The sequence below is a fragment of the Apodemus sylvaticus genome, chromosome 11 (genome assembly GCF_947179515.1).
Source record: "Apodemus sylvaticus chromosome 11, mApoSyl1.1, whole genome shotgun sequence".
Taxonomy (NCBI): Eukaryota; Metazoa; Chordata; class Mammalia; order Rodentia; family Muridae; genus Apodemus; species Apodemus sylvaticus.
Window position 1 is genome coordinate 95,833,343 of NC_067482.1, and position 23,103 is coordinate 95,856,445.

The following is a 23,103-nucleotide window of genomic DNA, read 5'->3' on the forward strand; positions in this document are numbered from 1 at the left end:
TAGACAGACTGCCATTTCAGAGGGCAAGATACTCTATGTACTCCACTGGATCTGAAACAATTCAAGCATACTTTTTAAATTAAAAAATGAAAATATTGTAGATGGGTATGGAAACAAACAAACGAAAAATCATTTGGTATCAAGGTTATACCAAACATGAAAATGGATAACCCAGGTTAACAGCACAAAGAAGCAGGGCTCTGGCATATATAAATCACAGCTGAGGACAAAGTGCTATGCTTATGTCTCCCGGAGACCAGCCAAACAAAACCAAACACCCTCACGAACTCTTAAATAGTTACTGGTTTGTATTTCACACAAAAATCACTTTTTGCTCTATGTGTGCATGTGTGTATGAGAAAGCTACTAACCAGTAATCTCAGAATCTGTAAATTTCTAAAATTGCCTTTTAGGAGAGTTCCTATTCCCACACAGATATAAACTAATAAAAAGCAATTTACACATTGACCTCCTCGTCTCCCCAGCAGACCCAATTCCTAATATTAATACATGTGATAGGCTTCCATGTAGTAGAACAATGAAATAAGTTCATGGTACCACATGTATATCATATATGTCTTTTTTTTTTTTTTAAAAGATTTATTTATTTATTATATGTGAGTACACTGTAGCTATCTTCAGACACTACAGAAGAGGGCGTCAGATCTCATTACGGATGGTTGTGAGCCATCATGTAGTTGCTGGGATTTGAACTCAGGACTTTGGAAGAGCAGTCAGTGCTCTTAACCACTGAGCCATCTTTCTAGCCCTATATATGTCTTTAATATGCTTTTATAAAAGAAAATATATTTGGTAATTATTAATGTCAGGCAAATTTCTTAATTTGAACTGTGATTTAAATCAGTGGTGCCCAAGTCATGGTTGCCAATCAACAGCAACTAAAACCTGATCAAATGTATACATTCTCAAGCTCTGCCTCGGATTATAAAAAGTTTAAGATAGTAAGTCTTTTTATTTTTTGTTTCCTTTTTCTTCTTCTTTTTGAGACAGGATACTCTGGGCAGCCCACGTTGTCCTCCATAGCTTATTCTGTAGATTAGGTTGGCTGGCCTAGATCTTAGAGATCACTTCCCTAGTACTGAGATTAAGTGTGCACCACCAAACCCCACCCACAGAAATCTGTGTCTTAAATCCTCCAAATGATTCTGATGAAGTTGGAGAACCAGAAACTTAAATGACTATTTCAGGTGCAGTCTTCCATATGAAATGCACCACAGAAGAAACAAGAGGCATAATTAAACGTTTATATTAGAGACACCACTGGATAAAGTACTGGTCTTGCAAGCATGAGAAGCCTTACTTAGTTCAATGTTTACTCAGGTAAAAAAAGGTCGGCATGGTGACACCTGCTTACAGTTCCATGGCTGGGAAGTAGCTGGACTAAAATATGTAACTTGTCACTACAAGTGATAAGTTCATTAAATAAATTTAGTGTTTTAAAATCTTAAAAGCAGTAAGTTTTTTATTATTATAGGTAATAAAGTTCAAAATGAAGTTAAGTTTCACCACCAGCTCCTTACAGGGGTCTGAGCTAACTAATGTTCGTGAAGTGAGCTACTGCTGGCAAGCTTACTAAATTGTCTATTAAGTGAAATTTTTAGTCCAACTCAGACCAAGAGACTACAACAACCTTTGGAGTAGTGTTGTTTGAGGAAAAAAAAAAAAGAAATCCAAATAACCAAAAATTAAAGAAAACTTCTTAAAGAAAAGTTCTGGACTGTATTTATCTAGAACAGAAAAGCATTCCATACAAGGTAAATATGGAAGCAGCAACTGAAAAACAAACAAACAAACAACTCCGGTGCAGAAAATTCCACAACAAACTGAAAAAGATAAATTATAATGCTCCAGTTCCATGTCAATAAAATTAGTGTCTATTCACAGAAATTAAACTGTCGATTAACAAACAAACAAACAAACAAACAAGTTGCACTTTACAGGCACATATAAGTGGTAGAATTTAGACTTCAGTTTTACAGTTCCTTCCTTTTTTTTCATTGAGATAGGGTTTCATGTAGCCCAGGCTGGGTGTAGTCACTGTTCACGAATGCCAGTAACCCCAGCAGTGTGAGTCCTGGACAGAGAAGGGCTGCTGGCCTTGCTGGCCTGTAGCTTAGTCCAGGCTCAGTGAGCAATCTGCCTCAAAGGAGTAAGGACACTGCTGTCCTCCCTGGTCTCAGGCACACCTGCACACATATGCACACTGACCATACATGCAGATCCACTCCCTACAAGAGGCAAAATGTGACTGAATCTTGTTAAAATATAGAATGAAAAATGTCCATTTACTAACTACCTGGAATATCTAGAAAATATTAATGGAAACTGTAAAGTCCTGGCTTACTTCCATATATTCTAATTTGGTATTTTCAAGCCATTCTGGACATCCACAGTCTCTATGTCGTTTTATTTAAAATTAATAACTGAATTGACACATATATTTTATCTCCCATTTTCCTTTTTAAAAGTTTAGAAAACACAGGCTGGGAAGATGGCTGTGCTTTAGTGCTTGCCTTACATGGGTGAGAACCAGAGTTTACATCCCCAGCGCCCATATATATGGGCAGGTAGGAAAGCATGCCTTTAACCCCAGCACTCAGGAGGCAGAGGCAGGTCCTCAGAGCAAACTAGCTAGCTACATTAGTTGAATTAGTGAAGTCTGAGTTCAAGTAAAGAGACTCTGCCTTAGTATGTTAGGTGAAGAACAACTGAGGAAACCTGATTATCAACTTCGCATCTCTGCATGCACATGTATGCGTGCACATGCACACACAGACACAGACACGCGTGTCCTACATGCATTCACATACTACATACACATGCAGAAGTTTAGAAGAAAACCCATCAAAATATATTTTAGAAAGAGTTAAACATCAAAATAATCTTATGATTTAACCATTTAAATAACATATGATCTATAATGGAATATAAACAATGTCTCATGTAAAGACATGAAGGATATATAATTACGCATAATACATAGATATGTATCCCTAAGATTACAACACCAAATCTTTAAAAGATTTAGGGGGTTTAAGAGACTACTCAGCAGTTAAGAGCATGTCTTGCTCTTGTAGAGGACCCAGATTCAGTTCCCAGCACCCACCTGTAACTCCAGTTCCAGCAGATCTGATGATCTCCTCTGAGCTCTGTGGGTACCAAACATGCATGTGGTACACACACACACACACACACACACACACACACACACACACACACACTTGCACGCACGTAAGACAATCGTGCACATAAAATAAACCTAAACTTTTCTTGCGTTTTTGAGACAGGGTTTCTCTGTATATATAGCCTTGGCTGTCCTGGGACTCTGTAGACCAGGCTGTCCTTCAACTCAGATCTGTCTGCCTCTGCCTCCCCAGTGCTGGGATTAAAGACATGTGTCACCACCACCCAAATAAACATTTTCAAAAACAAAATTTACATATGTGTGCATGCATGTATATACACATAAGCACAGGTTCCCAGGGAGGCTAGAATGAGGTATTGAGTCCCCTGAAACTGGCATTCCAGGTGGCTGTCAGCTGTGGCCACTGAGAACCAAATTCAAGGCCTCTCAAGCACCAGAGTTTTGTGTTACTCAAGCTAGTTTAGAACTTTTTTTTTTGTTTGTTTGTTTGTTTTTTTGTTTTTTGAGACAGGGTTTCTCTGTGTTGCCCTGGCTGTCCTGGAACTCATTCTGTAGACCAGGCTGGCCTTGAACTCAGAAATCCGCCTGCCTCTGCTTCTCAAGTGCTGGGATTAAAGGCTTGCTCCACCACCGCCCGAAGCTAGTTTAGAATTTATGTAGCCTGGCTAGACTCAAACTTGTGGCCATCCTCTGCCTCAGTCTTCCAAGGGGTAAAGTAACAGATAAGAGGCATCAAGTCCAGTTTTCAAATGCCTCTTAAAGTACACTTTCTGGCAAATGTAGTGATGCACTCCTTGAATTTTAGCATCAAGGAGGCAAAAACAGGCAGGTAAATCTCTGTAAGTAAAGGCCAGGCCAGACGGTTACACATGGAGAATAAGATAAACATACATTTTTATTGTCATGCTATATAAGACGTTTTTATAAAAATAAATGCAATAAATATGTGAATAAATATCCTGTACTTACCAATCCTGCTGCATACATGGGCACTATAACAGGTTGCTTCTTATTGCCAGTGAATAGCTATTTATATTAGGAGAAAGAACATGCATTTAGAGAATGATTTGTCTGTCATACAGTAAAATTGTTTCTAGTATGCTTACAATGTTTTATTATACTGTGAATAATAAACTCAAAAAGCTAAGCTTTATAAATGGGCTCATATGTACATGCATACTACATGTGTGCATATATATACACACATGTGAACATGTATATATATGCAACAGTCCAATTTTTCATTTATGGTTAAGGGAAAACTAAAATTTTCAAAAATAAGAAATACTTGAGCAGTGGTTTTCAACCTGTAGGTCATGAGCCCTTTGGAGTTGAATAACCCTTTTACAGGTGTCACTTAAGAGTATCAGAAAACACAGATATTTACATTAAGATTCATCACAGTAGCAAAGCTACAGTTATGAAGAAGCAATGAAAATAATTTTATGGTTAGAGGTCACCACATGAGGAATTGTATTAAGGGGTTGCGGCATTAGGAAGGTTGAGAACCACTAACTTTAGAGGAGCATTATGGTCTTTTAAAATTGCCTAATCAAAACAAGTTAACATTTAAGCCAATCCTTTTTCTGTAGAGCTACATAATCACAGCTTAAACATGAAAATAGTAAATTTAAAAACCACACAAGTTTATTAAAGAACTTTTCAATATTCTAACAAACTCACAATGTTTCGAGTGTCTATTCCCAAGGAGCACAAAAGCTTCTTGTTGCTATGTGAGCCACCCCACTGGTACCGCAAACCATGTGCATCATGAACATCCTGCAGTTCGCTCCATACATCCCTCAGCCCACTGTGGAGGCCACAAAGAAGACAACAGGTTACTCCAGCACGTTCACCATAAACGGCATCTTCAGTATACTGATGATACACTATGCACTGTAGTGAATATCATATCTAACCTATCTATATCAACTGTTATCTCAGTGCAATCAAGAGCTAGCACTGATGATCACTAGAAAGGTAAGCTAAATTTATATGAAGGAATACAGTCCAGGAACTAGCTTGTTTGTTTGTTTGTTTGTTTTAAAAACAAAGATTATTTATTTTTTATGTCTAGTGTTTTGTCTGCATGTGAGTATGTATGTGTATCACATTTGTGCCCCATACCTTCAGAGGCTAGAAGAGGGAGTCAGATGCCCTGAACCTGGAGTTAGAGTCAACTGTGACTATAACTATTTTGGTTCTGGGAACTGAAACTAGGCCCTTTGCAAGAGTAATAAGTGCTCTTAACCACTGAGCCATTTCTCCAGCTTGTTCTTTTTTATTGTAAAAACAACAATAACCACAACATTTAAGGGCTGGGGCTATAGATTATTGGTTGAGTTCTGCTTTGCATGCCCAAATCCCTGGGATCCATCCCCAGTACTGAGTAACTTGGCATGGTAGTGCAGGTCTATAATCCCAGGATTTAGGAAAAAGAGGATCAGAAGTTCAAACTCATCCTTGGCTACACAGTAAGTTCCAGGTTAGCCTGTGATACATGAGACACTATTTAAAAAAAAAATTAACATTTAAAAGAAAACAAATCAATTGGCATTCACCATTTTAATAGAGTTACTCAATATCTGGGTTTCTATGTTTGTGGTTTGAGACAGGTCTCACTGTAGCTCAGGTGGGCCTGGCCTTGGGCCTTCTTGCCTCAGCCTTGCAGTGCTGGAATTATATGCTCCCATGCCCAGCTCTTCACAAGTCTTCATTCACATACAAAGTGCAGACATATAATTTTCTATTTTTTCCAGGTTATATTTTCTGGACTGTATATGGACAGCAGTGCCTCTGCCCCATCTGTCACTGTCATTCCCTTTTCATGGTTTTCAGTTACCTGTGGTCAACTATGACAAGAAAATATTAAAGGGAAAATTCTAGTAAGACAGAATATATTAATTATTATTATTGACACATTAGTATTTAATCAGGTGCTATTAGGAGTATTTACCTCATATCATCATCTGTATCATCTCACATCACAGTGCAATAAGGTATGCTGAGAGGCCACAGTCACCTAACTCTTATTACAGTGCAATCGTCTATTAGTTATTACTGATAATCTCTTACTATATTTAATTTATAAATGAAGCTTCATGGACATATAAGAAAAAAACAGCATGAATAAAGATGAACACTATTCAACATTTTGGGCATCTTCAGGATCTTAGAACACACACCTTGTGGATGGGGGAGAGTTTGCTGACTCTGCCAATGGTTACATGATACTCAGGTCAATGCACTGTCATTTGTTTAGCTACAACCTGAAGCTCTCAGTAAGATGTCTTTTATTAGTTGGTTACTATTATTAGGCTGGCAGTGACCATCTTTTAGTATTTTATTGTATATATTATTGTATGGCATATTATTCCTTAGATTAAATCTCTTGGAAAGGGATTTGTACACCCTGCCTCCTCTTCCTTAGAAATCACTAAACAATAAGAAAAAGAACAAAAAACAATCTCAATCTTGAATGGAATCAAGATAAGTACAAGAAATACTGAGGTAATAAAGAGCGACAAGTTACACTAAGTTATGACTGTTAATGCAAGAGAGGAAACACTTGAGAAGGAAAGGATACTTCCAGAGGCAAGAATGAGAAAGTATAAAAAGACTGGCCAGAAATGGAATGACTTCAAAATCAAATCATTTATAGGAACCTAGGAAAGGAACACAGAGGCCAAGGAGAGACAGCAGTTGTAAAGGCAAAACAATAAAGACGTGTTCACTTCCAAAGAACAAGTTATCAGTGTAATGAATGGCAAGACTCACATCAAGGCAGTTCGCTGTAAAACTGCAGATGAGTAACAACAACTTATACATCTGTATAAACAGATTATAGTAAAACATGTCATGTGCATTTACCCTAACAGGCTGTATCCAGTAGGATATGAGGGAAGCCTTATTCAGAGAGGTCTAGGCTGAACCACTCTAAAACCTGGAGGGTGAGGAGGGGTGACAGACAGCCTGATAAGTAAAATCTGATCAAGTAATTATAATGTATAATTAGTATAATTATAAAAGCCTATACAATTAGGCTCTTAAGGGGCAGAGAAAGACGCAGAAAATAAAACAGAGACTTTGGGAATGCCTAGGAGCAGAGTGTTTTAGGTTTCAGACTGTTTTAAATTTTGGGATATCTATATAGACTTTATCAGTTGAGCATCTGAAATGCTCCAAAATTATAAACTTTTGGAATCTCATGTCAATGTTCAAAAATGTGTAGATTTGGGCTGGAGAGATGGCTCAGTGCTTAAGAGCACCGACTGCTCTTCCGAAGGTCCTGAGTTCAAATCCCAGCAACCACATGGTGGCTTAAAACCATCCATAACAAGATCTGACACCCTCTGCTGGTGTGTCTGAAGACAGCTACAGTGTACTTACATATAATAAATAAATCTTTAAAAAAAAAATAAAAAAAAAAAAATAAAATAAAATAAAAAATGTGTAGATTTAAAAAAAAAGTCAACCCCTTCCTTTTTCAGTGCTGGAGATCAAACCTGGGGCCTTGTACAAGCATATTAGCAGGTAATTACACCTGCTCTATACCTCTACACAACTCCCACAAGTTTTACATGTCATAGCACTTCAAAGAATGGTCCAAATTAGGGATGCTCTTCTTGCATAAGGTTCAGGAAGACACCATATAAAACAACAACAACAACAACAACAACAAAGTGTGTATTTAGCAGTGTATAGAATTTATACAGTTAAAAGGAAAATACAAGATTTAAAATTTTTATCAGAATAGCAGGTCTACACTGTCAGTTAAGCCAAGTGTGTGACACACCTGTAATCTCAGCACTTGGGGGGGGCTCTTGAATTAAGTGCAGTCTGGGCTATTTAGTCAGATAGTCAGGCACTGTCTGAACAAACCTCAGCTAATTTATCTCACTAGGTAGGAGCTAACATAATATAGGCTGATTCAAATGTTGATATAAAGACATCAAAAGAAACATCTCAGAAGTAGAGAAACAGGGATTTTCCCCTTAAGTCTTTTTATACATGATTAGGCTTCTATAATTATAGTATTTTAAAACAATGCTGTGAGATAGCTTTACAAATTATAACAACTGAAACTAACAGTCACAGTTCTCTAAGAACAGTTTTTACTTACCCATGTTCAGCTAAGGCCTCTCTTGTTTTTACTGGCGAGTTGCTTGGTTCCAGCAAGTGCTTCAGGGAAGTAACTTCCTCTTCGGCATCAGGGACAAATACAGAAGGAAAACAGGCTTCGAAAATTCTCTCCAACCGGTTGAGTAAAGCTGTCTGAATCAACCCCCAAAAAGTTCACTTTCATTTCTTCAGTTTTAATGATGTCAGATTTTAGCGCGCGCATACACACACATACATACACACACACACACACACACACACACACACACAAAAGGAAATCACTACTCAAGTACAGAAAACAATGTCAACAACTCCTCTGATTAAGTCATCATGTTGTTGCAGCAGCAGGTGGCAAGCACTCACTGGTGCTTTCTATGTAGTGTCTTTGTTACAGAGTTCTACAGAGGAAAAGCCATTACTCTGTCGTGTAGTAAAGATAGTAACTTCCAAGTTTGAATAATCTTCCAAAAGCCAAACCAACCCCCGATCCCAAAAAAACAAAACAAAATAAACCAACAACAAAAACCTCAGGCACCATTTATCTTCTCCATTACTCAGGTAGCAGAGTAAGCACAGAAGGTGGTGTCTGGGTAAGCAGGCTACCCACAGCTAATGACAACCTAAACACTTAACTGTGAAAGCCTTTCTGAAATACCACTGCTGCAACAATGCAGAACACAGTAAGAAAGAGTGTCTCAATTAAAAAACAAACAAACAACCCCTCCACCCCCGAAAACAACTGGGGGGCTGAAGAGGGGGTTGGGGCACTTCCTGGAGCTGCTCTTCCAGAGGCCCAAGTCCGGCCCCACACCCACACCAGGAAGCTTCCAACTCCAGCTTTGGGCTTCTTGGGCACCTATACTGACATGCACATGCCCAAATAAACAGACCTACACATACTTACAGATAATAAAAATAACGCTTCAATGTTTACATGTATTTATTGCCTGTGTAGTGGTGTGGGTATGCTGTGGTGGGAAGCTGGAGGGGAGACTCTGACTGTTGGGAGATGGGTCCCAGGAGGAAACTGAGCTCTACTGGCTGGGCAGCAGTCACTTTTACCCACAAAGCCATCCTGCTGGCCTGAGCATCTTAACTTTTACTGATAAGAAATTCACCAGCTCTTTATCATTTTGACATTCTATATTATGTTTAATAAATCTCATTTCTCTACTTACCTTGAGATAAAAACCTACATATTTACTACAGTCTTTTTTACCATAAAATAAACAGATAAATGTACTTGGCATTTTGAGTTTTTTATTATTATTCAAACTTCTTGGATTTAGATTAATGATTTTTGGGGGGATGTCACTGTATTTATTGAATATGTGCAACCTTACTCCCATTTTCTTAATTTTTTTCATATACATATAAAATATTTTAAAACTGAGTACAATTTATTATTTAAACATCAAGTAGAAATATAACTGTTACAAGCTTGTTGGAAGAGTAAATGTACTACTAAAATCGATAACAGAAGAATACCATCACAATAGTTCCTCCTGGCAATTGACACAAACAAGCTAACACTTGATTTCTCCTTTGTAGTCCTCAGTAACTGGGAGAAGAAACACAAAGGCATAATTTCCATAATCACATTCTCCAAACCCAGATTTCCCTTCTGGAAGCTGCACTAGAGCAAGCCCCCCTCACGTTATAATTAGTCTCAGGGTACTCCTTTGCTATCTCTACCAAAGTTCTCTGACACCCTCATTATATTCATGGAGATGAGAAAAAGTCTCACTTTCAATTATGAACCCTAAGGCAAAGGGTAGGTAGACTTTAGATCCCCAGGCTCCTGAAACTTGAGTGTGTCAAGGGGACCCAGCACTGACTGACTTCAACAAGGGGAAGGGACAGACATGACTTTGAAAGAGATCAGATAACTATCTAATTGGAAACCTGATGAGTACTTCCCTCCTGGGCAGGGAAGGTAAATAAAAATTCACCCAGGACCACATTTTATTTACTTGAAAATTAAATCTTTACTGTATCATCTTTGTTATCTTTTTAAAGTGAAGGGAGAAAAAACTCAACCTGTTACCAGAAGAAAACAGGAATCCTAAATTCAACTGGCTGGGCAATACTACATATAATGCAGGTTTTAGGCATACTAGTGTTCTCATGAACAGTGCTCAAATGACTGCAGGGTATTTGAGAGAAGGAAATTCCATTAACCTGATTACTTCAGTTTTTATTTTTTTTCCTCAGCATTTCCCCACAAATTATATAAGCTACATACAAAATTTAAAACTGAATTTAACATATGCTTAGAATTAGACATAAATACATTTGCTTCCCATCTTTTGTTAAACGAGACAACCTTTCCATCAGAGACTAGTATAGATCCTTCAGGCTTTGCAGTTCATCTCTACAAAAGCAAGAATGAGTGGGCTCTAGAAAAACTTACATACAAAAGCAAGAAGTAAGGGACAGATTTGTCCCCTAGGCCATTCTTTGCCAACCCCTGAACTGAAGCAATAAATAAATATCAAATAGCTAACAGCATCAGCCACAGGGAAAGAGCTCAATACAACAACAACAACAACAACAACAACAACAACAACAAAACAGCTAAGAGAATAAAAGATTTTGACTAAATTACATTTGTTGTGACATTTACTTTTTTGTTTTTTTTTTTTTAAAAGAGAGTCTCTTTCTGTAACTTCGCTAGCCTGGTACCCACAGTGTGGAACAGACTGAGCTTGAACTTAGAGATACTCCTATCTTGCCACCCCACCTCTGCCTCTGTGTGCTAGAATTAAAGGCATGTGCCACTACAGGACTTTTACTCTTTTTTTTTTTTTTAAAAGATTTATGTATGTATGTATGTATGTATGTATGTATGTATGTATGTATGCATTTAATGTATACGAGTACAATGTTGCTGTCTCCAGACACACACCAGAAGAGTGCATCAGACCCCATCACAGATGGTTGTGAGCCACCATGTGGTTGCTGGGATTTGAACTCAAACCTCTGGAAGAGCGGTCGGTGCTTTTAGCTACTGAGCCATCTCTCCAGCCCCTGGCTTTTACTCTTAAAGCAATGGATTTCCAACTATCTATGAGGCCAAGATTGTTGTCAGTACAATGCCAGATGTCTGCAGTGCTACAGTGCTGACACAATTGTGACACCTACAGAGGGGGCTGCACACCAGGCACTAAGACTCAACTTCTTGAGTGCATAATCTAGAAATCTCAGGGCTTGCCTGCCCCTTTCCTGTAGATGGAAAAAACAAACTATTAAATACTTTTGGTACTCAGTGCCAGTCAGAAGTGGCAATTTGTATTGGTTACTGTTAGTATACAGAAGATTCACATAACAGAAACATACTAAAGAGTCAAAGCTAGGCTCAGTGCTCACCATTGATGTTTTCTACCCCTACTTAATATTCTAAAGCATAAGATCACTTGGTTCAACCTGATAATTCCTACCACATAAAAATGTAACAATAAATTAAATCCAATTATTTTGAATCTTCCCGAAGAATCAGAAGTTAGCTTTTAAGTACCTCCCCCACTCTCCCCAGCCCCCCCCCTTTTTTCTTTTTTCTTTTTTCTTTTTTTTTTGAGACAGGATTTCTCTATGTATCAGTCTTGGATGTCCTAGAACAAACTCTGTGGACCAGACTGGCCTGGAACTCACAGAGGTATGTTTGCCTCTGCCTCCCAAGTGCTGGGATTAAAGGAAGTATCTACTTTTAAGAGAGCCTCTTGTTTAAAATCTTGTTTGAGGAGGCTACTCCTTATAGATTCTAAACTTTGGATATTAGTGGATGATTGTTATTTTTAGTTGTCTTTACTGTATTTATAAAACACAAAGTGTACAACACATACAGTAGATATGTTTAAAATATTTAACTTTAAATCTAATTTTAAAAAATTTATTATTTTATGTGTATTTTCGTTTTGCTTACATGTGTGTAAGTGACCCATGTGTGTGCCTGGTGACCCCTGGGGTCAGAAAAGGGATTATGCCATCATGTAGGTGCTGAGAATCGAACTTGGAGCCTATGCAAGTACAACTGTGTTCTTAATTGCAGAGCCAACTCTCCAGACCATAAAAATATAACCAATATAATGCGCAGAAGAAAAGAAAATCTACCAAAAAGAATAGTTTCATTGTGACCAGACAGATTTTTCCCTAAGAAATTGATTTTTTTTAAGACACTATGATCAGACACTACTTAATCCAACAAGCATTTTTTTAAACCATTATAGTCTGAGCATAAAAATGATCACATTAAAGTAAAAAATAACTTTCTTTATACTGACCTATCTATACTTCAAAGCAAAATATAACTGGTTATAACAGAAAATTTATTTCTAGTTCTGGCTTAATGGGATCCACCCAATTGGTAAAAGTTGAAATTTATCTAAATTGTGACTTAAAGATATTTAAATTGTATTTTATGTATATGGGTGTTTTGCCGACATGTATGTCTGTGTACTACATGCACACTGGTGCCTGTGGAGGCTAGAACCAGAATAACAGGTGATTGTAAACTGCCATACAGATGACAGGAATTGAACGCAGGTCCTCTGGAAAGGCAGCCATCTTTACAGGCCAAACTTGTTTTTTGCAAGTGGCTCAGACTGACTTCAAATATGGAATTTTCTCTTAGCCTTCCAAGTACTGGGATTATGGGCATATACTACTATGATTGGCTGAACAGTGACATTTACTAACATACTCAAATACATATGGACTTGAATAAAGAATAAAACTCCAATTCAGACTAGCTAAGCTCTAGTTTCCATATATAGGTAAGATGACATTTGTAAAGCAAACAGAATCAGTTTAGAAATGTGAGAAACTAAATTTAGCAAAAGACCAAAGGTCTTCATTCTCTGAACACAGACATGGAATAGGCCTGATATAATGTATTATAGTTTTTGCTTAATAAATCATACTTACATAGTACTTGCCATATGCCAGACATTAGTTTAAATGTTTTACAATTATTGGCCCACTTAAGGCATATAGAAGCATTCTGGAAGTAATTATACATTATTTATTTAGTATGTATATGTATGTACCATGTGCATGCAGTGCCTGGGTGTTTGTGAGCCACATGGTGTGGGTGCTGGAACCAAACCCAGGTCCTCTGTAGAAGCAGCAAGTGTTCCTAACTACTGAGCCATCTCTCCAGCTCCATAAGTAAATTATGTCCACTTCCTAGTTGAGAAAAAAATGGAGAATAGAGAAGTTACATTAACTTGCCTTGGGTCGCATAAATATTAAGTGAGAGGAAAGCAATTTTGTTGTTGTTTTCAAGACAAGGTTTCTCTGTGTAGCCCTGGCTGTCCTCACTCTGCAGACCAGGCTGGCCCTGAACTCACAGTAATACACCTCCCTCTACCACTCAAGTGCTGGGATCAAAGGTATGCATCACCACTGTCTGGCCATGAAAGCAGGGCTTTTGGTTTTTGTTGTTGTTGTTTATTTGGTTTTTTTATTTTTTTTCAAGACATAGTTTGTGTATCTTTGACTGTCCTGGAACTTGATCTGCAGTCCAGGCTGGCCTTGAATTTACAGAGATTGCCTGCCTCTGCCTCCTGAATGCTGGGATCAAAGGTACTTGCCAACACCACACAGTTTTAATTTGAGCTTCTGAAAAATTACAGGGGCTTTGAGGGAACAAACTACATCTTTAATTCTTGAATCCTGAACACTGTTGGGAGGATAACTAAATCAATATATATATGAGATTTTAATGCATATAATATAATCATATATATATGAGAAATCATGTACTTTAATTTAAGACTGCTCTGTTTGCAAAACTTATCTTACTGTAAGCTATTTAAATCTTTCACATGCATGGGTTGGCCTGTTTATCTAATTACAACATAAACTGGTAACAACAGCTTAATGCATTCTTTGTACCATGCTATGTTTGATATTAGCAATGGATTATGTGATGAATCTTTTAAAAGAAACCCACCAGCCTGCAAACTGGTCTAGCCATGCTAAAAATTAGTGTGGAGAATTCTCAAAAAGCTAAAAGTAAATCTACCACATAACCCAGCTATACCACTCCTTGGCATATACTGAAAGGACTTAGACACTTGCTCAACCATGTTTGCTGCTGCTCTACTCACCACAGCTAAGAAACGGAAACAATCGAAATGCCCTTCAACCAATGAACGAACAGTGGAAATGTGGTACACATGCAGAATGGAATAATATGCAGCTATAAAAAAAGGGAAGTCACAAACTTTGCAGATAAATGGATAGAATTAGAAAATATCATGCTGAGTGAGGTAAAACAGACCCAGAAAGGCAAATATCACATGTTCTCTCTTACTGGAAGTTCCTATTTCCAAACCTTTAGATGTGGATACATAACCTGGAGTCACAGCAGAAAACAGGAAAGTTAAGTGGGACCACTGGCTGGAGGACAGAGAGAGGGGAGTGTCAGGGTGGGGGAAAGAAGGGGCTGTAATTAGGGAGAGGAGAGGGAGATAAATGCAAAAGAAATAGAGTAAAATAACAGTTGGGATGTCTGAAAATATCATAAGGAGCATACTATTAATTATCTACATAAATATAAATAGCTCTAAAATATTCATGCGTGTATGCGAGCGTGTGTGTGTGTGTGTGTGTGTGTGTGTGTGTGCGTGTGCGTGTAATGTAATCATTAAAGACCCCAGTGTATTGGAGATACTAGTACTTTGGGATGATCACCAAGAACAGCAGTGGAGTGGAGTCAACCAGAGCCTAGAGTGCTACAGAGGGCAGAGCTGGAGAAGTTATCCAAGCCCTTTTGAGATGTCCAGAAGATTGCGTGTGGATCCCAGATATTGGAACAAGCTGTGAAGTGGAAGTTGCCTTGGAGACCACTATGTGAGAGATGCCAGAGCCATAGGTTATCTACTGAGGAAAGCTGCTAACAGGGAGTAGAAAAAGCCAAAGAGAAATAATTGTTTTGCACTACACAAAGATGAAAGGAGTTGGAGATCTGAAGAGAGCTTTGACATCAGACACAGAGATGCTGAGTTTAGAGTTTGCCCAGTGGCCTTTTGGTTTTGCTATGGTCCAGTATTTCCTCACTATGACATTCTGGAATGATAATGCATATCCTGTGATGTTGGAGGTATGTGATCGGCTTTCTTATTTTAATTTTATAGAGGATTATAGTTAAGTGACTGGATGAACATCAGAAGAGACTTTCAACTTTGGACTTTTAACATTATTAAGACTGTTACAGTCTATGAGGACTTTTGAAGTTGGACTAAATGTTTTAGCATTATGTTATGGCTATGTATGGCCCCCCACAGACTCATGTATTTTAACAAGCTTATGGGGGCCAGGGAGTGGAATATGGTGGTCTAAATATACTTTGTCCAAAGAGTGGCACTATTAGGAAGTATGGCCTTGTTGGAATAGGTGTGGCCTTGTTTGAAGGGAGTGGGCTCTGAGACCCTCCTTTTAGCTGCCCCAACACAGTTTGCTCCTGGCTTCCTTTCAATGAAGATACAGAACTCACGATTCCTCCAGCACCATGCCTGCCTGGACGCTGCCATGCTCCCACCTTGATTAACAATGGACAGAACCTCTGAACTTGTAAGTCAATTAAATGTTGTCCTTTATAGAAGCTGCTTTGGACATAGTGTCTCTTCACAGCAATGAAAACCCTAAATAAGACACATGGATTGTGAAGTCATGAATTTTAGATTACCTACAGCCACTACTTTATGAAACCAGCACAATCCCTAACTACATTCTAAATATCTGGTCTTATACCCTCGGAGAAGTATACTACCTCACCGTGCCTCATCAAACTCCTCTTTGCAACAGATAGAGACCACTACAGAAAACCATACCAATCAAACCGCAGTCTCGAGCCCAGTTCCAATGAACACATCTACAAAGCTGGACACAATTCTATCACCTAAGATTCAGAAGAGGGTGCGAAATGGTTTTAAGAGACAGAAGATAGGGAGTTTGCTGTGAAACAGTATCTCCTATTAATATCAGAAGCTACCCCAAGTAAGTTTTACCAACTTCAGTGTACTGTTTAAGTGTTATTCAGTTCCTCAACGGCATGAATGGAAGGACCCCTGAAATTTTAGACTTGGTTCTACTGAAACGCACATCTCTTTACATTATCATGAATTTAAGAAAAATGTTAAAAATCTCTTAAGTGTATTTCCAATTAGTTTTTCTTTCTTGCTTATGAAGAAATACTGTTTTTTTCAATTGTCAATAGTTTTGCTATTGATAACACTAAGTCTTATACAGAAGAAACTTAAAATCAGAGTAATTTAATCTTCCACTTCAGAGGATACCTTATGCCTTACCATCATTAAATATTAAATAAGATATCAAATACAAGTTACACTTGTACACTTACCAATTCCTAATTTCAAACTAAAAAAAGAATGGCTGCTGTAATATTTACCAGGCTCTGAAAAGATGATTTGATCACTCTGTACAGTCTCTGGACAAACCTAACATAGTACTCCTAGTTGGTATTAAAGACCAGAATGTCAACTTTTGTGAGGGGGAAACAGTAAAAAAAGAAATACAATTCAACCAATTACTTAGTAAACAAAGATGGATAAATTTGACTCTTTGTTCGTTTTTTGAGCTTGAACTCACTATGAAGCTGAAGCTGGCCTTGACCCTGGTCCCCCCGTTTTAGCCTCCAGGGTATTGGGATCACTGGAATGAGCCATCACATATAACCTTAATTCCTTTATTTTGATACTTCTGTTTCTAGCCATAAAATCAAATAATATGCATGCAAAAGTCAAACATGCACAATGTTGGGCAAATGATTAAATGATTACAGAGGAAAACCGATCTGTTATATTCAATTGTGAATGCTGATTTTCTGGTGAAACACTAGTAACTTAATCTCAAAATTTTGGCATAAGCCAAAATATTTTTCACCACCTTCTTTTCTTTTTTGTGATATCTTTAATTTTTTGTAAGCAGAGAAGCTTTTTTTTTTTAAAAGTCTACTTGGCAAGGGGCATGGCATGGCAGTAAAGAAAGAACTGCCAGCCCACAGTGTTAAATTATTTATTTAAAAATTTTAAGGATTTATTTATAGGTATGCATGCTTTACCTGCATTTATTTATGTGCACTATGTGCTTTCCTGGTGCTAGTGGAATTCAGAAGAGGGCACTGGGTCCCTGGAAATGGAGTTACAGATGGTTGCGAAGCCACCATGTGGGTTCTGGGAATTGAATCTGCATTCTCTACAAGAGCAGCAAGTGTTCTGAATTACTAAGCCATCCTTAAGTTTTATAATTTTATTTTCTCTTGTGCTTCTGTGTGAGTCCATGTGGGTGTGTGTACATAGTGAAGGTGCAAGTGAGGGAGTCCAGAAGTGTCGACTCCCTGCGGACCGAGATTTTCAGGCAGTTGTGAGGCATTTGGCGTGGATGCTGGGGATGAATCTGTTCCAAAAGAGCAGCTCTCTCAACTGCTGAGACAGATGTGCAGCCCCTGTATACCCTTCATTCTTAAAGTTCTCAATTTAATCTAATAACTTTTTTCAGTAATACCTATTAGATGACTACTAACAAAAAATAACTCATACCCTCCCTTCTAGAAGAAAATCTTAGTATTTACCAATGACCTATATTCTCAAGTATCATTTTGAGTAACATGTAAAGTTTTATAGAAGTTCAGGGTTAAATCAATGCTTATGCTGAAAACTCTTTTGCTAAAAAGGCCTTTTTGCTATTTAATCAAGACTGCTGGTCAGGTCTGGTGGCTCATGCCTACAACCCGGGGCAGCAGACTGAGAAATGAAGCCGGCTACGCAGGAGACATTTTAAGAAAAACATTAACAAATCTAATCCTCTCTCAAAGGGCAAGATTAGGACTACTTACTCTGTACTTTTTCAGCAGAAGGTCCAGAGAGGAAAGTCCAGACCAGTTTCTTTCAGAACGTCAGGTAAGGAAGTTTAATCTGTCCTCACTTCTGACTCAGTCAGCTAGCAGACCTACTGCATGTTCCCTTGGTCAGTAATGAAAACTGCAGCCTGGGTCAAAAGATCTCAGCACGTTTTAGGAAGTATTTTTGCTATCTCTTTGCAGTTTACATTTTATTTTCACACAGCGAAATCCTGTTTCTACAGATTTTCCCCTCATTATCCCAAACCATAAAGCTTTCAAGATGCAAAATCACAGGTCACATTTCAATGAAGCCTATATACATGTATATCTACATGTATACTCAAATCTTAAATTTTATATATAAGTAAATTCAACATGAATGATGTAAGAAATTTCCATTTGAAGTGGCCATACTTTTAAAAATTCATTATCTGATAATGTTAAAAGTTCTAAGGCTACAAAGTAAAGATCATTCAATACCACTGCCATTCTATACTTTACTGAGATGAAACTAAATAGGGAAAGGGTTAGGTCAAAGCAACAGTTTTCATCTTGTATTAAAATCAGTTAATTTCTTACTTAGAATTATAAGGCTTTTCCTCAATAATGAATTATTAAGTACTAACACTACACATAGGTAAGCCATGCAATAATTGAATTAGCAAACAAACTACTCACACTCTCAAAGCCAATGACACCAGTGAAGTATAATTATTTCAGTTAACAGACTGGAGAGATACTTCCAGTTGAGAATGGGTTTCTGAGCAAAAGGCAACTGGAAAGAGAGCATACTAACACATTCAGTGTATTAACAGCCTATGGACAAGGCTCGCATCAATCACCACTAGAAAGCAGAGACTTTTTTTCACGAGCATGCCCTTTTCTTCCCCGCACGGGCTGAGGAATGGTAAAAGCCAGTCCAGAGAGTATAACTCAGGATTGGGAGACAAGGGTTTCAAGCTACATGCACAGGTGCTGTTTTAGATCAAAATAAGTATTAATGAATCTTTTCTGAAAGAGAATTATCCAGAAAGAATTTTACATAGGTGCTGAGTAGTAAAAATATCCTCCCTAATATTTCTATTCCATATGAATTATCATAAACAAAGTAAAAGCTACATATGCACATAAGCAAGAAATGATATAAATAAATTAATATGACAATAGGCTAACCAGCAATCACTTCTTCCAGGGCTAAACTTTAATTTATTGCATGTCAGATCTTTTTGTGGCTGTTAAATCATGTGGTTCTAAGTTCCATTAGCTCTCTACAATCAAAACTGTACTTCAATCTCATTTTTAAGAGATACAGTTAACTGACATTTTTTAAAAACTTCTAAAGTTTAAAAAAAAAGTTAAGTCTTCTTTTAAAAATCACTGTAAAGATAAAAAAAAAAACCAGAAGGAAAATGGCTACTATTTAAAACAGATATTATCCATGGATAAGTTAAATTGATAAATTTCTGTTAATTAGTTAAGACACTCCCTGTGATAGCAGTTTTACAATTTTTCAAAGGGTTGTGAAAAATCTAACTAATTTGCAAACCAGGTCAACAAACGTTATATATCACACATAAACCCCTTGAACATATATATACTCAGGTAACTTTGTTTAAAGCTGTATTAGAAATGTCTTTGGCAATTAACACGTTCTACAAAATAGAGGTAGTAAGTACATACCTGAACTGAAGTGGCTGGTTCCTGCAAATGGCCACTAGCAACTGTCCCTTTGGAAGTTGCTGAAGAGACACTGTGCATCTTCTGAGTTCCCAGAGTGCCCACAGTTTCGTCTGTCCTATGCGACTGCCAGACTTCCTTTCGGTGATATGTTTTAGTTGCCTGCTGATCCCCAAAGGCAGCCCAAGAGCAACCGTCTTTCTGTTCATCCTCAAAAGCATTCCAATCTACAGCTTGGCTAGGACCTGCTGAGCTGAAGTCTGCAAAATCATCTGAGTCTTGAAAAGCACTACCTTGAGTATTTGGCACAGAATCAAAATCTCCAAATTCACAGTCTTGACCATTCTTCAGTTCTGAGTCAGGTTCACTGCCTTTTCCACCAGACTCTCCTGCCAATGGACATTCCTCCGACAAGCCATCAGAAGTCTGTCTTAGGTCTGACTCGGTAGATATCATTTCCTCTTGACAAGAAACAGCATTTGTATCCTCAAATTCTCCAAAATCATCACCTGGTTCACTAAAATGTAGAAAATGCTCTGAGGAGTCTTCAAAAGTGACATCACTCATTGAATCTTGGGTACTAGTAGCAAAGGGTGGTGTGGTGCCACTGGCTGTACCAAAGTCACCAAAATCATCCTCATTGGTGTCATGGCAAGTCACAAAGCCATTACCACTGTCACCATTTTTCATGCTTGCAGCAGAATCATCCAAAACATTTTCTTCTGTGGGATCAGGGTTTGGGCTTTTGGGATTAGTCAACTTTCTATTTTCTTCTTTGGAAGAATCAATTTCATTAAAATCAGAAGTTTTAATAGAATCCATGGATAAGTCAGCACACTTAGAGGCAAGTAAGTCATTTTCTTCAGTTTTACACCGTTCCCTTGTAATGGCTTCTGAAGTTTCACTTGAGTCTACCAAGCTCCAAGCCTCAGATTGAATCCTTGAATTTAGAAACTCATCCTGTTGCCGTGTTTGAAGGTCTTGTTTTTCCACACTGAGCCCTCTGTCAGCCATGGCACGGATTTCTGAGACGCAGACCTGATGTTCTCTTTCAGTGTCCCCTGTGCCCTCAAAGCTTCCACCCAAAGTCACTTCTTTCATACAATTCAGCTCCTTGACTCTGTGGCTTTTGCTGTTTCCCTGAATGGTCAGTGCGTCACCATCATTTAAAACTGCACATTCTATTTCTTCTAGTTGTGTCCTTTCTGATTGGGAAAATGTAGAAAAATCTGCAAATTCTGTAGCAAGACTAGCTGCAGACTCTAAAATGTACTTGGTGCCACAAGTGTTAAGAGACTTGGATCCCTTTGAATCTGCCACATTGTCGAGGTCATCTGTTCCCTGAGGATTTACAGTTTCCAAACCTGCAAACCCGTTTGTTAGAATTTCCAGACAAGGAGGCTTTTCACCATTGCAGCTCTCTAACTGCTTGGTTTGGTGAACAATGTTCTTATCAGTTCTAAAATTTCCTGGAGAGAAATTTGTGAGTTGCCCAGTGCTTGGTCCCTGCACCACTACTTTATCTAAGTCTCCCAGGCTTTCCATACCATGGATGGAAGTATCTAAAGCTTTAGAGGGAATCATTTCTTTGCTGGTGGTAGAAAGTACAACATCAGATTGACTTTTCACAGGAGTAGAAAGTTCAGCAGTGATATCTTTATCATTACCATTCTGAATGGACTTAAAGCTTGTAAGGCTATCTACATTTTCTGAATATTCATGAATTGGCATAAAATGGTTTGAAGGTACAAAGTCTTCCTTGGGACGAGTATAATCTGGTGTGTCAAAATCAACAAACCCTACACCAGACGGGCTAACTTCCGAAAATCCACCAAATTCCCCAAACTCATCCTCATCGTCATCCTCTGCTCTCCATGGTCTAGAGGTGGGGGAGATGAAGAGTACATTCGAATGATGTCTGGCTCCATTATTCAGCAGCTTTCCAGTAATTAATTTATGCCTTTAAAAAAAAAAAAAGAAGGAAAAGCATTTGTTTTGTTTTGTTTTTTGAGAAGGCAGGTTACATAACAAGGTTTTTCAAGTTACTTTAAAACAATACAAAGTTAACTGGTAAGGTGACTCAGGGAGTGCCAGGAGGAAGATCAAGGCCATCCTTAGCCAGGCAACCTGGGCATTAGTCTCAAAAACCAAACAAGAAACCAAACCACCACCACCAAAACAATCAAATTACACTGCTCTATTCTGTGTATATGTATTTCCATGTGTGTACACAAGTACATATGTGCCATTGGTGCAATTCACATACTGTCTCAGGCTCTGTTCACCTTTTTGTGAGACCTGATGTCCCACTGGTCCGGAATGCACAGGCTGTAGGGAACCACCTGTTACCCGCCCCCCCCCCCCCCAAGGTTCTGGTGGATAAAACTTAGGTTCCTGTGTTTGTGTGACAAGCACTTTACTAACAGAGCTATCTCTGCAGTCCTATGCTGTATGTTCAAAACTATTTTTGTTTTGGGTGAGATTACAAAGTTATGGCCTATTTTTATTACTTCAGAGACTCCTCCTCCTTCTCTTCCTCTTCTTTTTTGACACAAGGGTTTCTCTGTGTAACCCTGGCTGTCCTAGAAGTTTACTATGCAGACCCAGCTGGTCTATAACTTAGAGATCCTCCTGCCTGTACCTCCAGAGTGCTGGGATTAACAGTGTGCACCACTACTAGCTGGCTGCAATGTAGAAAATCCTGAATGTATAAAAGTACACCTATCAAATTTTCTCAGGCTCTTCCCTGTCTTTAAACATTCTCATCTCATTCAAGGGCTGGAGAGAGGGTCCAGTGGTTAAGAGCACTGAGTGCTCTTCCAGAGGTCCTAAGTTCAATTCCCAGCAACCACATGGTGGCTCACAACCATCTGTAATGGGATCTGATGCCCCCTTCTGGTGTGTCTGAGGATAGGGACAGGGTACATCCACATACATGAAATAAATCTAAAAATATATATATATATATATATATATATATATTCTCATTCAAAATTTCTGGGGACTCTTTGTGCCTAATACTGATTTGTATGTGTTCTCTCTCTCTCATGTGTGTTTATCATATAATAAAACAAGTATTTTATCTCTTTTTCTTTTAAGTATTTTATCTCTAATAATTGCTATTAGCTATGTTCTTCATTTTCCTTTTCAATGTTTATTTCTGACCCAAGTTAACCTTCTGATAGCCATTCGTTCTTAAGAGTATAAACTCAGATGCTGTGAAAATTGTAGTTCTCACACATATGCTCTACACAGGTTCTCCCAATGGCAGCAT

At 38.2% G+C, this 23,103-nt stretch overlaps 1 protein-coding gene across 1 annotated transcript in view; it reads right to left on the reverse strand.

Annotated features, from left to right (window-relative positions):
- The window catches only part of Aftph (aftiphilin), a 55,770-nt gene that overhangs the window by 19,046 nt on the left and 13,621 nt on the right, over nucleotides 1–23,103 (reverse strand). Inside the window, 5 exon segments of the mRNA XM_052198118.1 lie at nucleotides 4,136–4,192; nucleotides 4,850–4,976; nucleotides 8,289–8,440; nucleotides 19,833–21,698; nucleotides 21,701–21,789. Of these exon segments, the coding sequence (XP_052054078.1) occupies nucleotides 4,136–4,192; nucleotides 4,850–4,976; nucleotides 8,289–8,440; nucleotides 19,833–21,698; nucleotides 21,701–21,757 (2,259 nt within the window). The 5' untranslated portion in view covers nucleotides 21,758–21,789.